The following is a 22020-nucleotide window of genomic DNA, read 5'->3' as shown; positions in this document are numbered from 1 at the left end:
GGCTTCTCTTGTTGCAGAGCACAGGCTCTAGGTGCGCGGGCTTCAGTAGTTGTAGCATGTGGGCTCAGTAGTTGTGGCTCTCGGGCTCTAGAGCGCAGGCTCAGTAGGTGTGGCGCATGGGCTTAGTTGCTCCACGGCATGTGGGATCTTCCCGGACCAGGGTTCGAACCCGTGTCGCCTGCATTGGCAGGCGGCTTCTTAACAACTGCGCCACCAGGGAAGTCCTTGTAATTCACTTTAAACCTTATTAAATGCATGTAATATAAATATCCAGCTTGTTCTATGTGTGTACTTCCATAGTGCCACAGAGCTAGCAGTTACTCAAGAGATCATGTTCAATTTCTTCATTGTATATATAAGGGAAACTGAGACCTGAAAAGATTTATTTGCCCAAAGGTACATGATTGGTCATTTCAAATAAGAACATGAGTCCCCCAAGCTCCAGATTTTTTCCATTATAAACCATGTTTCATGAATTTCATATCTGCCCTTAATATGTCTGCCCACATATCTAAAAACAACCAACAAATGCCCATATTCAAGTCTAAGGCAGACTTGATTAAACACGGGGTCAGAGGTTAGATTTACTAACAGCATGACTTCAAGCAACACTCTTAAAAGTTTTAGCCATCAGATTTTGTGTTCTGATTTTTGTTTTTTGTTTTTTTTTATTATTACTCTGTTTTCTGTTCATCTCTAGAATTGCTACTGGGTCCAAATTTATAAAACATTAACAATGTATTAATTCATTGAAGTCTAGACATGAAGGAGCCTAGAAATCTACTCTAACCCCTTTCTTTTATTCTGTGTATAAAGGACTGTTTCTGAACATTGTCATGTTCATTTAACTTTTATTTCTTGTTTTTTTTAAACTGTTTAGGTAATACATCCAAATGGCTAAAGTTTAAAGCAATATAAAAAGCTTACATTAAGAAGCCTCATTCCCACCCCTCCAAGTCCACTAATTTCCCCAACCCAACCTATAGGTTTCTATTGTCATGTCTTTTGTGTATCCTCCCAATGCAAACACAAGAAAATAAAATATATATTCTTATTCCTTCCTTTCTTAAGCAAAAGAGTATACCATACATACATTTTGCACCTTGCATTTTCTATTTACTATTTTATATAAAAATTTTCTGACATATTGGGCTTCCCTGGTGGCTCAGTGGTTGACAGTCCGCCTGCCAATGCAGGGGACACGGGTTCGTGCCCCGGTTCAGGAGGATCCCGCATGCCGCGGAGTGGCTGGGCCCGTGAGCCATGGCCGCTGAGCCTGGGCGTCCGGAGCCTGTGCTCCGCGGTGGGAGAGGCCGCAACGGTGAGAGGCCCGCGTGCCGCAAAAAAAAAAAAAAATTCTGACATACCAAAAGCAGAGAATAGTACATACTCCCAATACACAAATTTAAAATCATCAGACTTTCATTTTAAAATAAATCCCAGATGTCATGTAATTTCACCCTTACAGACTTCAGTGTGCATCTTGTTTTCAAAAAATTGACACTCTAGATATAACCATAATATCATTATCACACAAGACGTAATTAATAATGATGTTTTAGCAGCACCTGACTCTTCAGTCCATAATCGAATTCCCCTGATTATCTCAAAATTGTCCTTTTATTATAGGTTTAAGTCCAGACCTAAACAGCTCCCTACATCGCATTTGGTTGTTATGACACTTAAGTCTCTTTTAATTGAGGACAATCTTCCCTCCTTTCCCCCTGCCATTGACTAGTTGTACAAACCAACTGTCCTGTGCACTCTTCCATTTTCTGGGTTTGTCTGTTTCCTTGTGGCATCATTTAAAGTATTCCTCTTTTCTTTGTATTTCCTATAAATGAAGCTTAGCTCTAGAGGTTTGGTTAGATTCAGGTTCCACTTTTTGGCAAGAATACACAGCTGGTGCTATTCCATCACAGTTGTCTGGTTGCCCCACATCTAGAGATGCTAAGATTGATCAGCTTGCAACTTTCTTTTTCAACTTCACATTCTATGCTGAGCACCTCTCCATTTCAGCTCATATAGAATGTCCTCGTTCTTTATTATGGCTACATAGATCCCATTGGGTGAAAACACTGGGTGAAAATAACAAAGTGATCATTCCCTTGAAAAGAATACTTCATGTCTCAATTTATTTGTAAAGATGATCATAAAAGGCCCATCAAGGTCTATGATTCTTTAATTATGTGCAACAGAAGTTTGCTTTTTAAAAGGAGCCCTTGAATGTATTTTTGGTAAAGAAGTCTTTTGTATTGTAATTAATTAGTTTCTAAATTCTGTTTAGAAAGTCATATCATAAATTTTCTTAAGGGACAGTTGAGTGTTGGCTATAATTATGTGGAGGGATAACTACAAAAAAACTATTGCATATGATACTACTATAGAAATTGTTTTGCTTTTCTCCCTTCGTCAGCAGGAAAAGGGAGAGAAAATCTTAGACTCCTTAAAGATAGCCTCCAAACACCAAATGGAGACACTGGAATTATGTGTGATTAGAATTACACATTTATAGATAACTAAGGGGCCACTTGACAAAATTCATAAAATGGAAGTGAGAGAATTTTACTCAGGAGACAGGAAAGCATGGGCGATACAGATGGGATCACCTGGAAAAACTCAGTTCAATTAGAATCTACCCTGTACAATGGGGGAGCCACAGTGGAATGGATATGGGGGAGACAATAACGTCCACTAAAGCTGGAATCCTATATGTACTTAATTTGAATAAAAAATCCTCTCATTTAAATCACAGCATCTCAGTTAGGTTCTATGTATCATTAGTCCCAAAATTTTGCAAAGGTAGACACTGGGGTTGGATATAAAGGGTAAGAAGTTAAGCAACTTTGAGCTCAATCTTGACCTACAGATTACAGCTAGCCATGTGACTTTCGTTAAGAGTGCTTGTAACCTTGTGTGCCTGTACAGTACTTGAAAACTTTTTTTATTATTATACAGGTCATAGTCACTGTAGAAAATTCTGAAAAATAAAATAAGAATAAAAATAAATAAATAAAATAAAGGCCAGATCCCACTACCATGAAATACCCACTATCACCAAAACAGGTCTCCTTTCAGATATTTTTCTATAAACCTCTCTATATATACAATGTGTTAATGCCAGTACCTCTGGTGGGTATATCTCTAGTAAGAAAGTCTTACTCATGGATGATTGTGAACATCATGAACTCAGTGGGATCCAGGAGAAGGTACAAAACATTTCTTTACACACCCCAAGTCTTTTTATTTTTATTTTACTTTTATTTGTGTGGTCTCAGTGCTCTCATTTGCATCAAGTTGCTTTCAGCATTGCCCTCTGCACTGGGTCCCAGCACTGAGAGGGCTACTTCATCCCTGTGGAAAACTCCAGGTTCTCAGGGTCACTTACAAGATGAATAAATTTCTCCCTTGCTACTGCCCATCTCTCACAGCATGATCTTGGTGTTCTTATGCCAACACAGACTTCTTCTCTCACCAAAAACCCTATACTTTACTTATGTTGCAGATGACAGAAAACCCAACTCAAACTAGCTTAAACTACAGATTTATTGACTGACATTATTGAGAAGTCTAGCTTCAGGCAAGACTTGGTTCAGTGGCCCCAGTGAGGACAGCAGGGACCTGGTTTCTGGCTGTCCTGGCGTTGGCACCTTCTGCAGATTCCACACAGTGTCCTTCTCCTGTCCCTGCAGAGCACGTATCTGCACACCAAGAACATCTCTTGGCCACTCCCACACAAGCCCACAGATGCACACCCCCTCAAACACTCATGCTGGGTTACAGACTTATTCCTGAACAATCTGTGTCCATAGGTTCAGAAAGGACTAATTGGGTGAGCCCTGGGTCACATCCCCAATCTCATGCTCTGAAAGTGAGAGAAAGGTGGTTTCCCCAAAGAAAAAGTATGGTGCATTTTAGAAGGAGAAATGGTTGCTGGGCAGCAGAAGCAAATACCCAGTACAGACCCGCTCCCAGAAAGGGAAGGGGTGGGGAGATGGGGAAAGAAAACTTGCCCCTCCGAATATGGATGGTTCTTTTTCTTACAAAAACGACATTTTACTAATACGGTGCTTTTTTTTTTTTTTGCTTTTTTTTTTTTTTTTTTACTGTACGCGGGCCTCTCACTGTTGCGGCCTCTCCCATTGCGGAGCACAGGCTCCGGACGCGCAGGCTCAGCGGCCATGGCTCATGGGCCCAGCCGCTCCGCGGCACGTGGGATCTTCCCGGACTGGGGCACGAACCCGTGTCCCCCGTATCGGCAGGCGGACTCTCAACCACTGCGCCACCAGGGAAGCTAATACGGTGCTTTTTAACTTACAAGGACGCCCTCTTCACAACCCTGGGGTGATGCCAAGGAGCTCTCGTGTCTTTAGAGAGTCTTTATATTGAGTAACTCTGGATGAGTGCCAGAGAGATTAAGCTTGAGGCCACACTCAAACCAAGGCCAGAGCCAGCTCAGTGCTGCTCCTGCTCACGTAATCAAACCTTTCAGAGTGGAGGACATGGGAGGGGTGTGAAATAACTTACCCCGAGGCTCCCAGTGACGAAACTGAAAAGGGTGAAAACCATCAAGAAAATTCTGTTGAGCTATGTGTGAATCACTGTGGGAACTCCTATCGGCGTTGAAAATGGCAGTCCCACTGTCTCCTCCAGGGCGACGCTGGTGGGGGAGCTGTGAGTGGTCACTCATCCCAAGCATGTTCTCCTGTATGGCAATTCTTTGTGTTTATTAGTTTTTTGCTCCAGGTTCAGATACTGAAGCTAATCATCCTCAGTTTGACGGAGGTAATCCTCATCAATCCCAGTGAGGTCCCTCTCTTATTTTATTTCATTTTACTATTTCCCCACTTTGTCCTTGACGCACATTCTCATTTCTCTCGTCTCACGGCCATCTGCTTTACCCGAGAATGTTAAGCAGTTTTCCAAAGTGTTTATTCCAGCTTACATTCTGACAGTAAGAAGAACTCTTACGATGCCCCCCACATCTTTGCCGGTATCAGGACTGTCACACTTTTTAATTTTTTCCTATATGAGTGTATGATGATGTCACAATATGGTTTTAAGGTTAAACTACTGTTTAACGGAAAATGGCACAGATGTACAGAACATTGCATACTTAAATTTATAGTTTACCAATACTTGGAAAGCAAACACTCAAGTAACCAGGACCCAAAACAAAAAATAAAACATGGCCTATCTCCTCGAGTCCCTCTGACCCCCACTCCAAGACCACATGTCCCTTCCTGATCACAAAGCCTTCCCCCTGTCCTACAGGCAATCGCTATTCTAAATTTTGCAATAATTGCTTCCTTTTTTTTTTAATAGTTTTACCATCTAGGTAATGCATCCTAAAGTTACATATATAATTTTGCTTGTTTTTGAACATCATATAGCGAAATCAAATTGTCTATAGGCTTTTGTGTTTTGTTTCTTTTACTTAACAGTGTATTTGTGAGATCCATTCATGCTGCTTTGTATCCCTGTGGGTTGTTTTTATTACTGAATAGTTTTCCTGGGACTGGATATGCCTCAAATTGTTTATTTCCAGGTGAACATTTCTTCTTCTGTTTCAGTTTTCATGAACAATGCCATCCTGGACATTCTCATACATGGATTCAGGTGGACACATGTAGGAGTTTCTCTGGAGCATATTTCTGACAGTGCAATTACTGGGTCAGAGGGCATACATATTTTGAGCCTTATTACATAATGCCTGCTTTCAAGACTACCAGCAGAGTATAAGTTTCTCTTATTCCACATCCTCCTTAACACTTAGTATTGCCAGACTTTTTTTTTTTAGCCAAACTGGTAAAGGATATGATGGCCTCTCTCTACAGCTTTACTTTGCATTTTCCTCATTGCTAACAAGGTTAATGAGCACCTCTTCTTTTGTTTGTGAACCATTTGGATTTGGGGAAGGGGAGGAGCGCAAATGTTTGAGACTTTTGCCCATTTTTCTGTTGGGTTTCTCAGTTTTTCTTATTGCTGTATATGAATAATTTATATACTCAGGATACCAGTCCTCTGCTGGTTTAATCTGTCATATTTTCTCCCACTTCGTTGCTTTTCACTTATTTATGGTATGTTTTCTTGAACACAATTCTTAATTCAAATGTAGTAAAATGTACTAGCCTTTTCTTTGGTGGGTTGTACTTTTTGTATTTTATTTAAGAAGACTTCTCTTACCCAGAGATTATGAAGATATTCACCTATTCACCTAAAGCTTTAAGGCTTTATAGTTTTTTCTTTCACTGTTGGCCTTTAATTTTCCCATAATTGATTTTTGTATATTTTGTCAATTGAAAATTCCAGCATTTTCCCATTACTTTGTAATGCCATCTCTGTTATATTTCAAAAATCATACAGGCATGGATCTATTTTTTGGCTTTCTAGTCTGTTCCAATAGTATATTTTCCTATCTTTCTTGTCAGTATAATACATCGTTTTAATTATTGCAGCTTTACAGGAAATGGTGATGTCACGCAGGGCAAATCCTCCCCTTAGTTCTTTTATCAAGGGTATCTTGGGACTTCCCTGGTGGTCCAGTGGTTAAGACTCTGCACTTCTACTGCAGGGGTCATGGGTTTGATCCCTGGTTGGGAAACTAGGATACCATGTGTTGAATGGCATGGCCAAAAAAAGGGTATCTTGACTCTCTGGGTCCTTTGTACCTCCCAAAGGGAAGGGTATAGGCTGAGTCCATATTTGTGTCTCTCTGTCTCTCCATACTCAAATTGGAAAAATATATTAAAAACTATTTTATGGATGAGGAAATTGAGACTCAAAACTGTAACTTGCTGAACAAGTTACATTTGTTGAACAAGTGAGGGTACTCACTCACCATCCCAGTCCCATAAAAAGAGCTGGGGAATGTTCCCTCTTTTTCTATTCCCTGAGTCTGTATAAGATTTTTTTTTTTTTCCTAACAGTGCTTGGTAGAACTTGTCAGCAAAGCTATTTGAACTTGAAGTTTTCTTTCTGAGAAGATTTTGACAACTTTTTCTTTTTTTAATCATCAGAAAGCTATTCAAGTTTCCTACTCTTAAACCTTGGTAATTTTTTAAGAATTTGTCCAATTTATCTAAATTTTCAAATTTGTTGGTATAAAGTTATTCATAATATTTTATTATTTCTGTCTATAAAATCTGTAGTAATATCCCTTTTTCATTTCTGCTATTGATTATTTGTGGCTTCCTTTTTTTTTTTAACCACTCTCCCCTTTAAGTAGTAGTGAGTCAGAACCCCTCAGGCTTATGAACCACTTAAGCCTTTCAGATACCCCCTCGGCCCTTCCAGATCAGATGTTTCTGCACAGATGATTCTGAGTATGTTGCCTGGGGACAAACAAGTTTCAGAAAGAATCAGCATGGGCCTTCTCTTTCATTCCCAACATAAATGGTACCTACCCTATTCTATGGGTCCATAATTATCATAGTTAAGCAAATCGAGTGTCATGGAGGTTAATAGGTCAAACCAAGGCGAAACTACTAGTAAACACAGGAGCCCAAATTCTACCACGCATTACTCTTTTTCTGTTTCTTTTCTTTTAAATCTGAGTTTTAACAGCCATTTACTAGCCCAAGTGTCCTCGGTGTGTAGCAAGTTACATTTCTGAGTCTCAATTTCCTCATCCATAAAATAGGTTTTAATATATTTTTCCAATTTGGGTATGGAGAGACAGAGAGACACAAATGTGGACTCAGCCTATACCCAGCAACTTCTGTTATATATAGAATGTATTTCCACATCAGTACTCTCATTCTTAATGGCTCTTAACGATGGTATTCATAGATCTTCAGGTTTGTTGAATGACTGAATAATTGTGAAAATCAATAAAGACCCCAAAGGCATCTTTCCTTATAGTTATGATACAATGCATTCCTAGCCAGTCACATCACCCCACCTGACACCCATCCTTTCAAAGTCTTCCCTTACTCCAAACCTAGAGCAGGGGCAGGGAACCAGCAGCTTCACAGAACTTGGTGCTAAGCAGATATGAGAAGCATCTTACTGTCCTCATGTACTCAGAACTAACCAACAGTGCCTGAGGTCTTCCTCAGGTCTTGTCCAGGCAGTCCTGGGAGAAAAGCTCTAACCAAAAATCTCTTATTTGCAACACAGTACTGGTTATTTTGACAAATTTACACCCTATTCTCTCCATCAGAAAAGAGTTTGTAGGCCACAGTCAGACACAAGCAGCAAGTCTCACTTGTTGAATAAAAAGCTCAGTATTACAAGCAGCACCTGTGAGTTTCTCCACCTTAATCTCCTCCTCTGCCACCTGGCTGCAGCTTCTAAACTTGAGGTAAGACTGCCACTTACTGTTAGACTCATCACATTACAGTTTGAAACCAGTTCCTAAATCTTTGATTCTAAATGCCAAATGCAAAAGACTTAGCAGGGAAGGTACCAGTTAACCTTTGAAAGCTTACTAACTACCAGAAATTAGGCTTAGTGCTTTGTAGCCATAATCTCACTTAGGCCCTAGAACAAACCTATAATTTTTGTTTTGTGGTTATTAAGTGGTTTTGTGAAAACACTCCAGGGTTTAGAAGCCAATCACCTAGATTAGAACCTCTGGCCGAATTCATTTGGCTGCCTGTTTTTGGTACAGTCCACAGGCTAAGAATTATTTTAACATGTTTAAATGATTGGGAAAAAAATCAAAATAATAATATTTCATAGCATGAAAATTATTTAAATTCAGGTTTCAGTGTCCATATCTAAAGCTGGAACACAGCCGTGCTCATTTGTTTACATATTTTCTATGGCTGCCTTTGTACCATATAAAAGAGTACTTATAATGCCTAAAATATTTACTAACTGGCTCTTTACAGAAAAAGTTTGTTGACTCCTGACCTGGATTCTAATCTGGAAACACCACCTGAGCAAACCACAAAACTGACCCCCACTTTCATAAAGTGGCGGTGATATCTACTAAGAGGGAGTTTTAGGAAGTTTAGTGCTATACACACAGCATCTCCTTAAGATAGCAGCAGAATTCTGACAAAAATGCTTTAAAATGTTCAAAGGGAGCTCATAATCTTTGTCTACAAATCTCCTTCCTCAGTCCAGTATCATGTAGTGTATAAGAGTATGGATTTTAGGGGTTTCCCTCGTGGTGCAGTGGTTGAGAGTCCACCTGCCGATGCAGGGGACACGGGTTTGTGCCCCGGTCCGGGAAGATCCCACGTACCGCAGAGCTGCTGGGCCCGTGAGCCATGGCCGCTGAGCCTGCGCATCCGGAGCCTGTGCTCTGCAACGGGAGAGGCCACAACAGTGAGAGGCCCGCGTACCGCAAAAAAAAAAAAAAGAGTATGGATTTTAGGGTCAAAATATCAGATTCCACTCAACTCCATTACTTATTACCTATGATTTATTAACTATATGATGCAGTAGAGAGGTGACAGAGTATGAAGGTTGAGTGCTTAGTCTTTGAAACTAGAATGTTTCAATCCAGGCTTTGCCACTCACTAGCTTGGTGACCTTGGGTAAATGACACCTCTCTGAGCCTCTGCTTCCTCATCTGTAACATAGGTGTAAGAATCATAATGATTTCAATGGGTTGTTTTGAGGATAAAAATGGCTTTTTGTACATAAAGTGATTAGAACAGTGCCAACAAAGTGCTAGCAGGCTGCCCCAAAATATGCTACGACGGCATACTGAACTAAGAAATGGCCAATGCAAGAGGGACACTCTGACCCCCACTTTCTGTTTCCCCCAAAGCAAAAAATAAACCTCTCCCATGAAAGGTGCACTCCCTGCAGTAAAGGTAAAAGGACACCCTTATTGCCTGGGAGAAGGAATTTCAGCCAAGAAGCCTATACAAACCTTGTTACTTCTTTAATTTACTACCCCAAGCCCAAATCGTTTAGATTCTTCACTAATTGAGCACCCAAAACCTAAGTTTCTTTGTCCTGTCAATTCCTCAGAAATTCAGTGTTTGTCTGAAGAGTATATATGTTTTGGCTACTTCTTAGGTCCCATTTCTATGAGACCTCCCTGTATAAGAATTAAAATGTCTCTTCTCCTGTTAATTTGTCTTGCGTCAATTTTATTATTAGTCCAACCACAAGAACTCGAGAGGGGTGGAGGGGGAAATTTCTCTCTCTCCAACACTTCCCGTCAGATTTAGGATATAACAAACTCCTTCCCTTGGCCTTCTAAGTCCTGTAACCTGACCTCCATCTGCTTCTCTAGCTCCAACCTCCTCCCTCCCTATGCTGCGGCCATAATAGCCTTTTCTCCCAAACCATGCCAACTTCTAGTTGTCTCATGAGGCACTTGCACTTGCTGTTTCCTGTGACCTCAGGACCCAGGACACGTCTTTTCTCTCAGATACAACACAGCACAGTTGAAATGGCCTTCCAACACCCTTAACAACTGTGAACATAGAAACATAACTTGAAAAGAGAAGATAATGTGGACAAGGCATTTTGAGCAGGAAATAGGAATATAATTGGAAGCAAGATTCTTCTGTTATAATGGCTGAATGGTTAAAGCAAGAACTTATACCTTCAAAAATTAACCTATTTGTTTTCCTGTTTATCTTTCTTCCATTTTCCTTCCCACTCCTCATACCCCCAGCAACTAAACCAGTATCAGGAATAGAGAGGAACACAATATCCACTAAATGAATGCAAGGAATAAATGAACTTAAAGGGAGGGGTGGACCTCCTCCCCCCACACACTGACATGCTGGGGTCTGTCAGATTCTTACAGAATCTGCCCCCAGCTGAATGGCCCAGTTGGAATCAGGTGTGCCACCCCTAACTCCTCCCTCCGAACTGGTTAATTAGCCTTTCACCTTTTTTTTTTTTTTTTTTTCCTTTTTGAGAGACAACTCCCAGAGAGTGGTATAGAAAGACCTAACACTTGGGAATCGTTAGCAGCCATGTTCTGCACCCATACCATCAAAGAATTTGGTTTGTAGAGAATGAAGCTAACAGAAAAGCCAGAAAGGAGAGACAGAGGGTTCTGGATCAGGTTTGAGTCCCAGTTGCCCTAGAGACCCTCCCAGTCCTTCGTGGTTTGGATGTTTAACTTATGTAACACAGTATCCTTTCAACAAATTCATCTTTTGCTTAAACTAGTTCAATAGAGAGTACTGACTAATGTAATCCTCCTTTATCCTACTGCACAGTAGAGCCATCTACAGATTTCTTAAAACCAATACCAGGGCCCCAGTCCAGAACAATGAAACCAGAATCCTGGTGGTCTGGGGCCCAGGCATTGGTAATCTCAAGAGTTGCCCAGGTTATTCTTCCAGATATTTCACTTTGAGGAATCAATCTATCAGGAATATTCATTATGACCAGGTGTGCGGAGATGTATTTTCATCCTCATAGACTGAATCTCTATATAAACTTTGAAATTTGTAACAACTATCAGACCACTAGTGCTCCTTCAACCCATTATAATACCAGGAGTTCACGTCAGAATTCTTTAGAGTTTATGCCAGGTCCCACCCACAGACCTACAAGATCGGGTCCTCCCAAGATCAGAATTTAAGATTCCACGTGAAGTTTTAATCTCTTAATCCTTCTCTCCAACAAACACACATTATATACAAATGATGTCGTGACTCTCTTAAGGATGTGATAATGTGATTCAGTTAGTTTTTTCCATGCAACGAATTGTAAGGCAGCCAAAAATTGGTTTTGTACCTCTTAGCCCAGCACCCTCCTCAAGGTTGTAAAAAGATTGAGGTCTCCTTTACAAAGGAGATTCCTTTGGGGAGTCGCTCAAGTGTTGAGCAATGTCTACCTTGCCCCGCCACCGGGAGATGAGGGGGTTCCCCTCCCCCTTTAATTTAAGCTCGAGAGAGCCTGGACTGTGTCTCCTGAAGTCTCTGGAGTCCAAAACTCTATACCAAACACATATCAGGAAAAAACAAATGAGACTTGCCAACTAAGTGCCTAACAGAGGGGCTGTCTACTTGGAAACAGCCTACACTCCCCAGATTTTTAAAGATAAGGATGCATGAATGTTTCACATATAGAACTGGCGTGTGGCCACTTTAAACTGGACTTTGCCAGCTTATCTGGCAAAAGGCCTTACCATTATCAGTGATTCTCAATCTTGAGCCTGCATGGGAATCACCTGAGGGCTCTTTAAACCACAGTTTGTTGAGCCCCACCCCTAGAGTTCGATTTAAGATGTCTGGGGTGCACCTGAGAATTTGCAGTTCTAACCAGTCCCCAAGTGATACCAATGCTGCTGGTCCAGGACTACGCTTTGAGAACCACTGGCCTTTATTAAGAGAAAGGCTGGCAGCCACCCTCAGATACAAGGCAGACTCGTCCATCAAGATTTTGCCGCAAGAGAGGCTGGAGAACAGAAAAGAGAAGGTGCAGAAATGAAATCTCAGTGCTCAAAACAGGTTGACTTCTTATTCACGTGGTGAAGTCACATCAGTGGGGGTGGGGATGGGGACTGGGAGAGGGTGGAGTTAATGAAAGGAGGGCCTAGTCTTCAGGCTTTCAAGGACCCGAAATGATTGAACTTTTGCCATCTTCAAGTGGCTTCCAAAGTTTTCCTGGGTGTGACCATCAAACCAGCAGAAAAGAAGAGAAATTTTTATGGGGCAGGCCTGGATTTTTACACCACATTCCACTGGTAAGAACTCAGTTACATGGCCTCACAGAGATGCAAGAGGAATGGGGGGAACATAGTCCCTAGCAGGGCAGCATATCTCAGGCGAGCAAGAATCTCTGGTGGACATCCAGCAGTCTCTGCCACCAAAGTCCCTTCCCAGGGAAGGCTTCCAGCCTTAAGCAAGTCTGAGTTTAGGAAATGTATAGGTAATTACACAGACATTTTAATTATTAAAATGAATGTGACTAAAAGTGATCAAAGGACTTCTTAGTGACTGTAAAAAAGCTCTGGGACCCATCCAGGATAGGGACAAAAGGCTGAGACAGACTGTTGCAGGAGCAGCCCAGAGGAAAAATAAACTGCTGTTTTATAACTCTCCAGGGTTCCTCTCTTTTAACATGTTACACTATTCTTTTTTAGAGATTAACCAAATTTTTAAGTGAAATAAATCTAAGGATTTCATAATTTCATATTTATAAAGTTTGATATCCTTTATTATCTATCATTCTTAAAGCAATGACAAATCTACTTTTCAGGGATGAAAACCTACTATTACTGAGGATATCTTCAAAGTTTACTGCAACTCCGAAAACAGGGAGGTTCCACACAATAGAGGCAAACACTGCTTTTATTAAGGTGATTACTCTTAATGTAGGCGTACTTATTTACCTAGGCTTGCCATAAAGTGAAATGACATAAACTGCCTGTGACGTCTAACAATTGAGAAAGTTGGAGAGTCAAGCTGCTTGCAAGACTTCTAGTGCTCTCTCTTTTGAGGTGCTCTAAAAGTGAATTAACTAATATATATGCTATTTACTGAAACAAAAAAAAAAAGAAGAAAAAGAAACATCCTTCACGGTCTCTCATTCATTTCGTCAATTAGGACACACAAAGCAGCATCTTTCTCTATAATCTGATCTCTCCTATGACCTGAATTTTCTCTTTGTTGTTCATCCTGTCCAGCACAATTGTTGCTATCATCAGCATCCATTGGTTCAGTTTTTACTCTCAGCCCTGCTTCCGAATGGGGCAAATCATCAGGCAAAGAAGCCAAGCAATTCTGAATCATCTCAATGACTCGTTCCAGATGCTTCTGAAATCTCTCAGCTGTCTCAAGGCGTTGACGTTTCTGCACCTCCATCATGACTCTCAAGGTCTCTCTTGCTTGGTGGGGTCGGTATTCATTTATGAGATGATGCACATGTACAAAAAGCAGCTTAAGATCTTCTAGCTTCTCTTCTCGTTTTATACTCCCAGGGCTCCTTATCAAGATATCTAAGAGGTCTAAGAAATTAATAAGGATAGACATATTGAGTTTTCTCAGTTCTTTCTTGTGATCAAACTGCATAGGATGAAGCCGTTCGATACCCTGACTTTCTAAAGGGCGGATGATAAGATCATCACACTGGAACTGGTTGCCGAACATCATATAACTGTCCTTTATTGGAGGTGGAGGCTTGGGAGCGAGGCCTTCCTGAATATTTTCATCTGTATACTCCTTGATGTACTGCATCGGAGGGGGTGGGAGGGCGCTCACTTGCTGTGGCTCACCCATTGTGGAAGATCAAGAACCTACAGAAATGGACCATCAGACAAAAAATAAGAAAAAAAAAAAAATCACACAAACACACAGAAATAGACCAAAGATTGAGAGTGGAGCTACAAAACAAACCTGTCACATTCAGCGACTAATGACAGAACATTTTACTTTTTCTCCCCTGGCAGTTTGGCACCCAGGACAAAATGATCTCCCTGGTCTCTAAAACTAACATTTACAACAGGGAAAGGCTGCATCCGTTTCTAATTAGCAATATATACTCAATCATCGTATTTTTCCTGCTCTACTTAATACTTTCATTGGCACAAAAAATATACTGTAGTATACACTTGACCCCTGAGCAACACAGGTTTGAACTTGCACGGGTCCACTTACATGTGGATTTTTTTCAATAGTAAATACTAGAGTACTACAAGATCCATGGTTTGTTGAACCCTCAGATGCAGAACCGCAAATATGAAGGAACTGCAGATACGAAAGTTCAACTCTTAGTTATACTCGGATTTTCAACTGCACAGAGGGTGGGCGCCCCTAACCTCCCAGTTGTTCAAGGATCAACTGTATTTTCATCTATAAATTAAATCATCTGGATTCCACACCCCTCACCAGTTATGCCTCACTTCTCTACCCTCCCTACAGCCAAACTACACATGCTGTCTTCCCATCTCACGTTACAATCACTCGTTTTATATTATAGATTGATCTCCAACAGCAAACACTTATAACTAAGGAACACTCTGACAAAATTAAAATTACTATATTCCAGACAAACTCACATCATCTGAGCTTCTGTGATCCAATTCCATTCCCTTTTTTCCTACAATATACTCTACAATTTTTTATAGACTCATTAACTTTTCTACATCTACTACAGAAATTTCAAATTCAACTATACCTTCAATAGCCACAATAACCTCCATCTACTCCATTTGAAGCTTAGGTATATCATAAAATGAGAATATCCCGAGTGCTCACTTAGATGGATCTTACCAGATTTTCAAGATATAACATAACACCATCCAACATGAGAGATAGCAAGTAATATACTGGAGGCAGTTTTATACTTGGAATTTGTGAGGTAATAAGGGCAGCTGTGGGACAGCCCTGAGCTTCCACCAACCCACAGCAGTGAACTGGCTGCTGCTGAGAATCAGTCTGTCAGTGGCCATGGGCATGATGAGTTACTCTATCAACCCACACTTCACTGCTTTACTAGCCTTCTGCATATTCATTTTTGTCACTATCCGATCTGGCGTCAACCTCCTACCTCCACAAAAACTGCTCATCACGGCCATCAACAACCACCACGTGACCAAATCCAATGGACATTTTTCTAAGCTGATCTTAATCTCTCAGCAGCATTTTCTTCCTTTTCAACACACTCCCCTTCTCCCTCAGCTTCTGTGATGCTACATTTACGTCTTCCTCCTACCACACTGGCCGCTGCCCCTCAGTCTCCTTTACTGCCCCTCCTTCTCTAGCCAAATTTTAATGCTGGCATGCCTCAAAGACTCACAAACTCAAAACCCAAAGGGAAAAGGCAGGCAACATAAAGAGCGAAGGAGAACTGAGCATCTCCAAGCCAGACCTCAAAGCCTCCAGCTACTAGCATTCATGTGCGAATGAAGATTCATTGTTCCGTTGTCTTGACTTTTCAAGGGCAAAAAAAATCCAGATTTTTATGTGAAATTTCTCAATTTTTAAAAATACTGGCAATTAATTGCAGAAATTGTCAAATACTGTGAGGTCAAAAAATATTTATCTCCAACAATCTTTGTGGTCTGCTGGCCACTAGTTTTAGGCCTCTGTTTTATGTTCTCCCTGGGATGATCTCAGTCAATTCCATAGCTTTTAATACCATTTCTATCCGTGGTTCTCAACCAGGTGTCATTTTGCCAACCAGAAGATATATGCAAGGTCTGGAGACACCTTTAGTTGCCACAACCAGGGAGGGGGTGCTACTGGCTTCTAATGAGTAAAGGCTGGGGATGCTATAAACATACAATGCACAGCAACAAAGAATTATCCAGCCCAAAATGTCAACAGATTGTGCCAAAGTGGAGAAACCCTGGTCTATATTTATGACTCTTGACTTTTTTTTTTAATTTAAGTATACTTGATTTACAATATTGTGTTAGTTTCAGGTGTACAGAAAAGTGATTCAGTTATTTTTTTCAGATTATATTCCATTATAGGTTATTACAAGATATTGAATATAATTCCCTGTGCTATACAGTAAATCCTTGTTGCTTACCTATTTTATGTATAGTAGTTTGTCCGTTAATCCCATACTCCTAATTTGCCCCTCTCTCTCTCCCTCTCCCCTTTGGCAACCATAAGTTTGTTTTCTGTCTGTGAGTCTGTTTTGTACATAGATTCGTTTGTATTATTTTTAGATTCCACATATAAGTGATATAGTATTTGTCTTTCTTTTCTTGACTCTTGACTTTTTATCTCCAGTCCAGACTGCGTCTGGGCTGCTCCTGGATGTCTCACAGGGCATTCAAACTTAAAAAAAAAAAGAAAGTTCTTTTGAGTCCATCTACCATAAATACACATACCCTAAACCTGTTCCTCTCATAGCTTCTACTCTTTCCTGTTTCAGTAAAATGTCCCCATTATCCACCTAGTATTTCAAGCCAGAAACCTAACGGTTATCTTAATTCTCCTTTTTTACCAATCTCCTCTCCTCACCATCATTGCCAAATTTATCAAGTCCCAAAACTTCGCTATCTCACTATCTCAAGTTCATCAGTTCTGATCAAGACACCATTCCCTCTTACCTGGAATACAATGGCTTCCCAGGGATCTTTTTGATTTCACTACAGTTCTTCTATCTAATAGCCAGCCTAATTCTCATACCACATTCCTTCTCCCTTATATCCTAGCATATTGTCTTCTAGTATTTGTTGGTAGCTCCATTCATTTCAAGAAGGCTTCAAATCAATGGGAATTTGGAAGTAGGTATAAACATCTTTAATGTTTATTTACTCTTTCAAATATTTACTGTTTGTCTAATATATGGCAATGATGATTATAATGGCAGATAACACTTGAGTACATAGTATGTGCCAGACACTGTGCTAAATACTTTTCTCATGGTTGCGAGAAATCTGAGAAAAGAAAGGTGCTCTTTCCATTTCAGAGATGAGATCACCATCACCGTGGCTCACAAAAGTTGATCCACTTGCGTAAAGTCACAGAGTAAAGGAAGGAGCCAGAGCCTAAAGATCTCAAACACTACATCATACTATCTTTCAAGGATAAACATGGCCTCCATCCTTGCGTTGCTTACAATCTATAAAGGAAAACAGACAAATAGCTAACTACATGTTTTAAGGTTACTACAAAAGACCAACAGATCTGACTACCAAAGATAAATCTAAAAATTCCATATAGGAAAATATATCATAAGCAAAATTAAAAGACAATCCCATTTTTCTGGGAGAAGAATGCCTGCAAGCTAACAAGGGCAAATATTAGAAATTTAATTTTGATTTTTTAAAAACATATTTTCTGATTCCATCCCCACAAGAAAAGCACTATGACTTCAGCAGTTGCCTGTCTTACTCACAACTCTACCTCCAGCACCTTAAACAATGCCTAGAAGGTGCTAAATCCTCAATAAAGATCCACTGAAAGAGTTTTTTTTTAAACCTATATATTTTTTAAAAAATAATAGAAAAATAGGCAAAAGATGATGAGAAAAATGCAAAAGCTGAATAAAGGCAGGAAAATATTCAGACAAACACACTGTTAAAAGCAAATTTTAAAAAGGATTCTTTTCATCTAACAGACTATCAAGATTTCACATACTCCATCATCTGACAAATGTTAGAACACCTTCTATGTGGCAAGCCCTGGATTCCAGCACAGGTCACACTCTCCTTCCTCTCAGTTTCTTCAGAGTGGCCATCCCAATTTTAGAAGCAGGCTCTTAGCTCCTCTGGCCCTGCAGGGAAGCCTACTGCGGTGGAGAGCATCCATTCCCCGCAGCTCTCACAGAAGCCACCATGACAGCCGCCACATAACACTCTCAGGTGGCAGGCCAGTACCGCCAAGAGAATATGGGGAATCCTCAGACACAACTGACAGGAAAGGAAACGAATATGTTTATTTGGAATTTGACCTGACAGTATCAAAACTTTTAATGCTGATATTCTTTGACCCAACAATTCTTTTTTTTCAATTTTTATTTTATACTGGAGTATAGTTGATCAACAATGTTGTGAGACCCAACAATTCTATTTCTAGAAATTTATCCTACAAAAATATTGGTACAAGTACTCAAAAGTGTGTTTAAGGATGTGTAACGCAGCATTGTTTGAAAAGAGCAGGAAAAGCTGGAAACAGCCCATAATTTCATCAATATGAGGGCTGGATAAAGTGTCTATATATACACACAACACAGCCATTAAGAAAAAAGGGGTGAAAGTGCATGGGATGGAGGGTTATAAATACTGTGTACCATTTCATTTATTTACAACACACGAGTTGCAAATAGTTATAATCAACTTTTTAAAACTTCCAAAAACATCAATTCAGACTTATAGAAAAGCTGTATGAATAGTATAAAGAATATTCCATATTCTTCACTCAGACTCTCCAAATGTTAACATTTTCCCTCATTTGCCCTATTGGTCTCTCATCTCCGCACCCGCAAATACTTCAGTGGGTATCCCCCAAATAAGAATGTTCTCTTATGACCACATAATTACCAAAATCAGAGAATTAGCAATGATCTGGTACTTCAAAATAAATTTCAGACAGCCCAGGTTTCACCCCACTCAAGCCTTTTTAGATTGGAAGCCCAGTTTTGTGCCTCCCAGCACCATGTGTAATCCTCTACTTTAGCTGCCAATCCCCAAAGGGCAAGTAAGTGACAGGTACCATTGTTTCACATCCTCTCTTAATCTTCAAACCAATTCTATGAGTTAAGTAGTATTTTCAATTTCATTTTAGAGATGAGGATCCCAAGTCTGTCTCACCAAGGGGAAGTGTCTGCAACCAGATCAAAAGGCTAGTAAATGGCACTGCAGGAATTCTTAACCTTGGTTCTTGTACACAGTACAAGTTCCCTTAAATCAGTAAACTATGAAGCATCTAACAGTACAAAAGGAAACTGACGTATTACAGAAATCCTGCTTATCTCCCTATCACTTCTCTAGACTAAACTTGTCAAAGGTGATGGAGGTTTTTAGTAAAACAAGCGCCAGGCATCATAGCCGGTTATCAGACTCAAGATCCACCTTCTAGTGTTTGTTCCGTTCTGCGGTATTTCACCAAAAAAAGAAAGGTATTCTAGGGTCCCATCCCCAGACTTTTGACTCGTTTTGTCTACTGTAAATGGGGCCGCTGGTATGTTGTTTTTAAAACCGCTCCAGATGATCTAATGATTAGGCTTGGCATCTACCTCCTTCCCCGCCTCCCATTAATTCTTCTGATTTCAGGACTGCTCCCTGAGGAGGAAGAGCAAGGCTGGTTATCCCGTAAGGCTGGAGAGGCCAAAGGACTCGCCGAGGCCACCCACTTTAGCAAACCAGCCGCGAGAGACTAGAACTGAGGTCTGCCAACCTCTGGCCGGGCTCGGCCTCCCCACTCGAAGGAAGCCCAGAGCCCGCCGCAAGGAAGGCACCTTCCGCCGAGCGGTTCACCCCGGGGCTCAGCGAGCGGCGGGGAGGCCGCGCTCCCCGAGCGGCGCGGGAAAGGAAAGCGGGCGAGCGTACGCTGCACCAGGCCTCCCCCATTCCCAGCCCGCCCGGAGGAAGTCGCGGGGTCCGGAAGAAGAAATGCCCACTGAACGGAGCACCAAACCGTCGCCGCCCACTCACCTCAGCCCCGGGTTTACACTGGTAGCTGCCTTTTCCACCACCGCCGAGACCCAACTTCCAACCTCCTCTTCCAGGAAGAAGCCTCTGACGCTGTCCCTTGATTGGCTGAAATAGCTGTCCTTTAACCGAGGCTCTAGGCCCGCCTCTGACCGATGGCTTGCTATTGCGCCTGCGTACGCCCCCCTCCCCAACCCCCACCCCCTCACCGACCCCGAGCAGCCTGCCGCCTTCTGGCAATTTGGCTGCGGCTGCGGCTTTTGCAGCCGCGGAGGATTTCTGTACTTTGTATCAATAAAAGCAGCAGCTGGTAGCTCGTTCCTTTCTTTTTCTTTTTTTTTTCAACGCTTAAAATTGAGGCATCCATACGTCTTACGTAAACGTTAGACAATACAGTAAGCAGATATTTTTCGAAATGATATCGACTGTAGCCCCACTGTCAAAAATAACATTAAAAAATATGAGGTTGGACTCTATACGCTGTTTAAGTATTTTGTAAGCTGGAAATACTTGTGAACATGATTGAGAATCAATAATATATTCTTACTTTGCATTTTTTTTTTTTACCATCTATTCACTTTTATATTCATTTACGAATTCAGATTCTATTTCCAGGCAACAAATTACAAGTGTAAAAAAAAAAGTACACTTAATTCTTTTGGAGATTATTTTCGTAAGAAATGTTACACATTTCTAAATTTATGGGAATCTTCCAAGAGCATGTTGCGCTTACAAAAATAAGGTTGTTATTCTGATAAACGTTCTCAACTTTAACTCTTTAAGATTATTTGATTTTTTTTAAACTAATTACGGAGACTTCCCAAACATACAGGAAAGTAGAGAGAATAGTGTATTCATCGCCCAACTTCAACAATTATCTACCGATAGACATTATTTCAGTTCATCAAGCATTTCTAAAAAGTAAGGACTCGTTTTGTTTGTTTGTGGAACCAGAGAACCATTGTCTCATTTTAAAATAAATTAATAAGTATTTAATATCATCAAAATCAAGTCAGTATTTGTATACCAATTATCTGAGGATCCGATAACGTCCACCCCTTTGTAACTGGATGATGTATCATTTAATTATCCTTTAATCTATAGTTTCCTTCCTCCACCTCAATCCCCACCCCCCACCATCAGTTTATTTGTTGAAGAAATCTGTTCACTCTTGAGCATACCCCAATCAGGCTTTTCTCCCTTCACTGAGACCAATGTGACATACACTGTGACCTCCAGTGGGCATTCTTAGTACTCATCTTATTCTACTCTCAGCAGCATTTGGCACATTTGATCTTTTGAATTGCCCCAGGACTCAGTTATCAGTTCTTAGTGGGATGTCATCCAGGTGATAATACCCAGATGCTATCCAGGCCCTGGAAACACCCTCTCCTTTGCATTCAGACCCTCTTATCCCACATCTTTATTCAATTGCAAAGGCTCAAATCTAAAGGTTCACCTTTACTCTTCTTTCTCTCGTACTCCATTCAAAACTACCATACCGGCCTTTTGTATTACTTCTATTTGGGAATAAGTAAAAGTCCTAAATATAATTAATTTTCACCATCTCCACTGCCTCAGTCCTAGTCCATGCCACCATAATCTCCCCTGGATTTATGAAATAGGCTAGTTTCCTTGCTTCCACTTTTGTCCTTCCTTAGCCTATTTACCACACTGTCTTAAAATATAAGACAGATCTGAACAACACAGTCAAAAAAGGGGTGGAAGACCTAAATAGACATTTCTCCAAAGAAGACATACAGATGGCCAAGAAGCACTTGAAAAGATGCTCAACATCACTAATTATTAGAGAAATGCAAATCAAAACTACAGTGTGGTATAACCTCACACTGGTCAGAATGGCCATCATCAAAAAAATCTACAAACAGTATATGCTGGAGAGGGTGTGGAGAAAAGGGAACCCTCTTACACTGTTGGTGGGAAGGCAAATTGATAAAGCCACTATGGAGAACACTATGGAGGTTACTTAAAAAACTAAAAATAGAATCACCATATGACCCAGCAATCCCACTCCT

General features: G+C 40.7%; 1 protein-coding gene across 1 annotated transcript; it reads right to left on the bottom strand.

Moving 5' to 3' along the window:
- Positions 1-13063: 13063 nt before the first annotated feature.
- MED7 (mediator complex subunit 7) lies at positions 13064-20087 on the bottom strand. The gene is made up of 2 exons (XM_027081443.1): positions 19988-20087; positions 13064-14170 (listed from the first exon to the last, which is right to left on the bottom strand). The coding sequence occupies exon 2, from the start codon at positions 14151-14153 to the stop codon at positions 13452-13454; it is 702 nt and encodes a 233-aa protein (XP_026937244.1). The 5' UTR covers positions 14154-14170; positions 19988-20087; the 3' UTR covers positions 13064-13451.
- Between the last annotated feature and the right edge of the window lie 1933 nt (positions 20088-22020).

This window comes from Aethalodelphis obliquidens, unplaced genomic scaffold (genome assembly GCF_003676395.1).
Source record: "Aethalodelphis obliquidens isolate GAN/ISIS:26980383/991018 unplaced genomic scaffold, ASM367639v1 scaffold45, whole genome shotgun sequence".
In the NCBI taxonomy this organism is placed as follows: domain Eukaryota; kingdom Metazoa; phylum Chordata; class Mammalia; order Artiodactyla; family Delphinidae; genus Aethalodelphis; species Aethalodelphis obliquidens.
Note: the sequence above shows the minus strand (reverse complement) of the source record. Positions and strands in the feature narration are given on the sequence as shown.